The sequence below is a fragment of the Notothenia coriiceps genome, unplaced genomic scaffold, assembly GCF_000735185.1.
Source record: "Notothenia coriiceps isolate Sejong01 unplaced genomic scaffold, NC01 NC01_scaffold00009738, whole genome shotgun sequence".
Taxonomy (NCBI): Eukaryota; Metazoa; Chordata; class Actinopteri; order Perciformes; family Nototheniidae; genus Notothenia; species Notothenia coriiceps.
In genome coordinates this window covers 1-5,975 of record NW_011342439.1, presented here as the reverse complement: position 1 = coordinate 5,975, position 5,975 = coordinate 1, and the positions used below count along the sequence as shown (strand labels likewise).

The window sequence follows — 5,975 nt, the reverse complement described above, 5'->3', positions numbered from 1 at the left end:
CACGCTTTAATAAGGAATCTGCCATAACAAGTTTTGCAGGGAACTTCTGATTGCATTTACGCTTCAACTATTATAAAAGCTGAATTTAATATTTTGAGATTATCCTGAAAATAAGGTCCAATATGTCCATAATGTCAGAAATCCAATAGAAATATCTTCTTGCTTTTTGGTCGGGGGAGCCCCTGCTATGGTATTTTCCAGGTCGACCTGCAAAGATACGTCATCACTACACAACAACACTCACAACACTCTATTATGTTTGATATTATGCAGAATGAAAAACAGAGACTGTGCTGCTGTGTGAGTGAGTGTGTGCTCTCTACAAAGGAAAGAAAGAGCTGGGTGTTTGTCCCCGGCCCACCTGTAAGAGTTCAGAGTGCAGGAAGAAGATCACACAGATCCAACAACACAGCCACACAATCAAAGCACCGACTGCTAGCAAACCTGCAGCGCTTCAGCTGCTCTGATCTGTGTTTGAAAGATAAAACGAACATCCTGGTAGTGTCGGTCGCAGCTCGCTGCAGTCCCTTCACCTCAAAGCATCTGTCTATCCAAACGTGTGTGTGTGTCTGCTGAGCCTAACAAACTCAGGCCTGCTCAGGATAGCTGCAGCTCTGTGTTTGTATTGAAAGCAGCCAGTAGCATGTAGCTCCAGCTGTCCCTTTGTGCATCTGGCCCCGAGCATGTCTTTGTAAATTCTTTTTTTCCTTCTAATTTGTTATTCTTTTCCAACCATACTCAATACAATAAGACCAAGTGCTATCGAGGTGTCACTGAGCAAGGCAATGCTCCCCGGGCGCCGTACATAATGGCACTGCTCCTAACACTAGGATGGGTCAAATGCAGAATGTACATTTCCCCTCTGTGAGAAGGTTAAGGGTTATAAAAAGAAAGAAATGATAACACTTCAGGTTTCTTTCTTTCCAAAGCCTCCTCCCTCCCTGCATGGATCTGATCCAGCGAGACACGGATGGAAAGGCTGAGAGCATTCATATAAAAATGTATGTCATCAAAATAAATAGAAAAACGCTAAATCTGCACTATTTTTTCCCAAACATATCGGTTTATTGTTTGTATTGAGACTGATGGAGAGATTTGCTGTTTTTAGCAGGTAGTGCACATCGAGCTTCTTCTCAGTAAATATACTGAAGTACATTCAACTATTGGGACAAGCTTGTATGTTTGACAGAATTTTAAAGAAATATCACAATTGTTGCTCATGTGTTTTCTTTCCAAGAGAGAGATGAGAGGATAGATATGAGATTATCACCATGTTAAGCATGGTCTGAATGATGTAACAGCAAACAGCTGGAGCAGACAGTAGAGATGTATACTGGACCTCCCAGTTCAATCCACTCTGCGCTACCCGCCTCTGACCCACTTGGTAACTCCAACTGTCCGCTGCTGGCAGGACCTCAGACGGTCCACTGAGCACACAACCCAAGCTTTTATACTGTATATCTAACTAATATAACTCTTATCATCTAATAAGGTGGGCTTACTGTGGCCAGTTGGAAAATGTTTGAACATTTGAAAAAGCCCCTAAACTAAGAACAGTCCTTCATAATCATCATATGAAGATTTGCTTTCAAAGGCCTGGTGCTTCTGTGTAGAACAACCAGAGATAGGGATTGTTCGAACATTGGAAAAACTAACAAAGACTGTTATAATGACTTTGATTAGCAATAGATTCTATCAAGAAATGATATGCTTTTTTTCTTAAAGTATTTCAATTGTCCAAATCCCATTTATTAATTTATCACGGTCATAGATGATTTGTAAGATTGGGTCAGAGGTGCACGGATGTTGTTTGATGAAAGATAATAGGCTGAGATCCCATGAGATCCTCGGATCTGACGGACACTGCAGAGCGACGTCAGCACACTCTGCAGGGAGCTTCTGGAATCATGAGTAATGGGAGTTGTAAATGACCTGCTCGTTTCCAGGTGTGACTGAGGATCAGCAGACTTTCTCAAAGATGGTGCCAGGTGATTAGGTCACATGATATCCTGGGGTCACACATTGTATGAACCGTTGTTACGGCAACAAGAGCCAGATTTATAGATGTAGAATAAGACGCTTTATGTCCCAGCTATTATTGCCACATGTTATTTTCAGGATCACTTTGGATTTTCACTATGATGTGTATCTGGCTCACAGTATTCATCTGATGAAAGACAGCAAAGCCTTTCAGATCGTCTTACTCATGGCAACAGGCTTTCCAATGATAGAAAACGGTATTCAACTTTTCATTGTTTCATTTTGATCTCCTGGGCATTTGGTTTACATGTCTGCTTTTATGAAGGGTTTGGCTGCTGCCCTGTTGCTAATATTGAACCAAGTTTGTGAAACATTATTTTCCTTGTAACACTAAGAGGTAAAAGGGCTGAAAATGTAGGAATAAAACAGGTTATTAAAAAAAATGAGCCTTTTCAATTGTATAAAACAAAAGAAATGTCATTCAGCCAGTGCACGACGTGCTGACAGAACTCATACGCTTTTACACGACAGCTCTCTCTATTCTCTGTGCTGTATGCAGCTGCTCAGTGAGAAGGTCAGCGGGGCGGAGGGAACCAAGCTGCACCAGGACTTCGTGGAGATGCAGAGGGTGAGTCCAGAGAGTTGAAATTCAAGTTTAACAATAATCTCCTTTGAAGAGCATTTCTCTGAGATGGTCTCGGAAAATAACTTTTTCAAAAAGACCTGATGGCGGATAATACTAACGTCTTCTTTTGGTCCGATTATTACTAAATGAGCTGCCACCCGAAGACACATATCAGGGTGCAGAAAGGGAGTGAAAACACATATTTAGCACTCATTTTAAGATATAAGGATACAAAGATGTGAATAGACTTTTCTGTTATGTTTAGTTTGAGCTTTATTAACAACAATGAAGGTTTACGCAGTCGGAGGAAGATTGAAATGTCGCTGAAACACCTTCCATCAATCTCACCAACACTTTTACTCTGAAGGACATCAAGAACACAACAAGCCTTACTGCAGCCTTCATCTGCTTTCAGTCCAGAATCAACTTAGTTGAGAAACTTCACAATCTTCTTTCATGTTCAAATGTATTGTATATGTATAAAATATACTTATAAAATATGTGTAAAATATGGTCATTTTGAACCATGAACCCAGCTTAGACAAGTGAATGATTGACTGAAATGAGTGTTTAAATATCCTCCAGAACTGGAACATGCACATACGTAACTGCAACATTTCTTTTTTTAATGTTCCTATTTGGCTCCCATTAGAAAATAGATGTGACCAACAAGTCCGTGTTTGACCTCTTGTCCAAAACAACAGAATACCTGCAGCCTAACCCAGGTAACAAATAAATATCATATGTTATTTGTCATCTGCTACTACAACACTGCCTTCTAAAATGAATCAGGGATGAATTTGTCTCCCTCTGCAGCGTCTCGAGCCAAACTGAACTTGCTGAACACCATGTCTAAGATCCGAGGGCAGGTGAAGAGCACCGGGTACCCCCAGGCTGAGGGGCTGCTGGGAGACTGCATGCTGCGCCACGGACAGGATCTGGGAGAGGACTCCATCTTTGGTACCAATCATCATATTCCACAAACACCTAGAATCTAGATAGTGGCCGTGCTGCAGAAAGCACATCGATGGGTTTCTCATTCAAGTTCAGAGGATCTCTGTATCAGTGTCTGCTGGTTCTCCTCCTGCAGGCTGCGCTCTGACCGATATGGGGGAGGCCATGAGGCAGATGGCCCATGTGAAGGACTCCCTGGACATAAGTGTCAAACTAAACTTTATTGACCCCCTGCAGCATCTACAGGACAGGGACCTGAAAGAGATCACGGTACATAAAGAGCAGCCACACTACACTACGAGATTATATTGATGTTATTCCGTGCTTTAAAACCTTGCCCTCAAATTCTAGTCATTTTGACAGTGTTTAAAACACAGTGTTTTATTTTGACTGACATCAGAATCAGTGTTTTATTCTGATTGACATCAGAATGAAACACAAAGGACTGAAGACTGTTGAAGGCAGCGAGGCAGTTATGTATGGAAAAATGTTTATTTTGGCAAGACAGTTTCAATAAAATCTACATTTTGTTTAATTAAATGATTTATTATAATCATACAGTTTTTGTTTTGTATGTATTGGTGTTTTTGGACTATGCTGAGGTTTGTGTTGGTTATTGTTTACGACAGATTTAACAGATTATACTGCGTATGTCCAACAGTTGAAATGGCGTTGCGGCAGTAAGAGGAGCCTGCAGGGGAGGGTCGTTAAAGTTTTCGACGTGTTAGTGCACAACGCGTCAGCGTGGTAGCTTGAGTCTCTTCACTAAAGGTTTGAACTTTTGGAAGTCAGAAAGAAATCAGGCCTAAGAATGTATGACTCTGGATTAACAGCCACTATGCTGTGCTTCAAACTCTGAGACACCTTTGGCTCTTTGTGTTATGTGGGTTGGTATTTGTTTCTAGTACTAGAGAACAATTAGGAGCCAGTTATGTATAAGACATTTGTTTGCTTGTTAACTCCTACTATTTGGATCTATACGTTTAAGTACAGTAATAACAGATAATATTAAAGGTCTTGAACAGACTTCAGTATTCATTTTGTGTAATTGTGCACTGTTATTTAAGAGCGGCCCCTACTGCATGTGTTTCAGTCCCGCTGTAGAACTGTGGAGCGGAAGCTCGCTGTTTCCAAACCATGTAACACATGTTATACATTTGGCAAAAGAAAAGGAATGGTCAAATCATTTAAATATGATTTAACCTAACCTCTTTGTGTTGCAGCACCACCTGAAGAAGCTGGAGGGCCGCCGGTTAGACTTCGACTGTAAGAAGAAGCGTCAGGGGAAAATCCCAGACGAGGAGATCCGGCAGGCGGTGGAGAAGTTTGAGGAGAGCAGAGAGCTGGCCGAAAGGAGCATGTTCCATTTCCTGGAGAACGACGTAAGAGAGGGGAAGCTTCTGATACATTATTATAAAACCCAGTCTAACGGCATTTCGTGTTACAGTCACAACATTTAATCTATTGATTCGTGTTCACCAACACTATTTTCCCCTTTTCTTCGTGTCACACAGAACGATTTTAAAAGCAATGTATTTCTATTTGTAGTGTGTTTCGTGCCTGCACCACGCCTTTTTGTCCGGTCGGGTCTTGGAAGACCGGAAGCTGTGTGGTTCATAAAAACATGCTCTTACTCAATATCAAGCCACGATTATTATTTTTATTTTACATCGTCGTCTGTGAAGAAAAGAAATGGGGCTCAGAGCCTCAGAATACAAATACTGAACTCTGTATTTTTTAAATATTGTTTCCATCTAATTTGTTATTCTTTTCTAAATGACACACTGTTATTTACTCAACAATAACACACAATTATCCTTGTTTTTATTTATTTGTTTAACTCTATACTCTCAGGCTATTTTGGCGTCCTTCAGGAACTGAATTTCAAAATAAAATAACCGGAAACAGACGTAGGCCTATAAGGGACGATTTCGTAGCATCATTGCGATACACACCCACTGAACTGATTACCCAAGATCCTCAGCTATGGTTTAAGCTAGTTGATTGTATGTTCTAACCGCAATGCACGTTGGGATATGGTGTTAATGCGATATGAAATCCGAAAAACATTTCGGAGTTTAGGATGGCCGAAGACACTGCACTACCCATAATCCTCAGCTATCGTTTAGGACTACTGTCCCCATGATTAATCTTCAAGCTCTGGGATTTGGATGTTGGAGTGGCAGTGCGCCAAGGTTACGCCTAGCGTAAAACAGCTGTTTGAAATGGAACGAAACCACGCCAGACTATCCAAAACTGGAAACGAACGACACCCCAGAACTACACATGCTGGCTATATTGTGTTTCGCAAAATGTTCTATGGGACATCTCCACTGAACATTTTCGTTTTCCCACAATTAGAAGTTGCCAGTATTAAGAACATTGTGGTTATCAAATGTAAAACATATAATTAATA

General features: G+C 40.9%; 1 protein-coding gene across 1 annotated transcript; it reads left to right on the top strand.

Annotated features, from left to right (window-relative positions):
- Positions 1 to 2,539: 2,539 nt before the first annotated feature.
- LOC104945568 (endophilin-A3-like) lies at positions 2,540 to 4,941 on the top strand (the record flags this gene model as incomplete). Its single annotated transcript, XM_010771264.1, has 5 exons — positions 2,540 to 2,608; positions 3,258 to 3,330; positions 3,422 to 3,565; positions 3,696 to 3,829; positions 4,783 to 4,941. Coding segments are annotated over 5 exons (579 nt in total), but the record flags the coding sequence as incomplete, so codon positions are not given.
- Between the last annotated feature and the right edge of the window lie 1,034 nt (positions 4,942 to 5,975).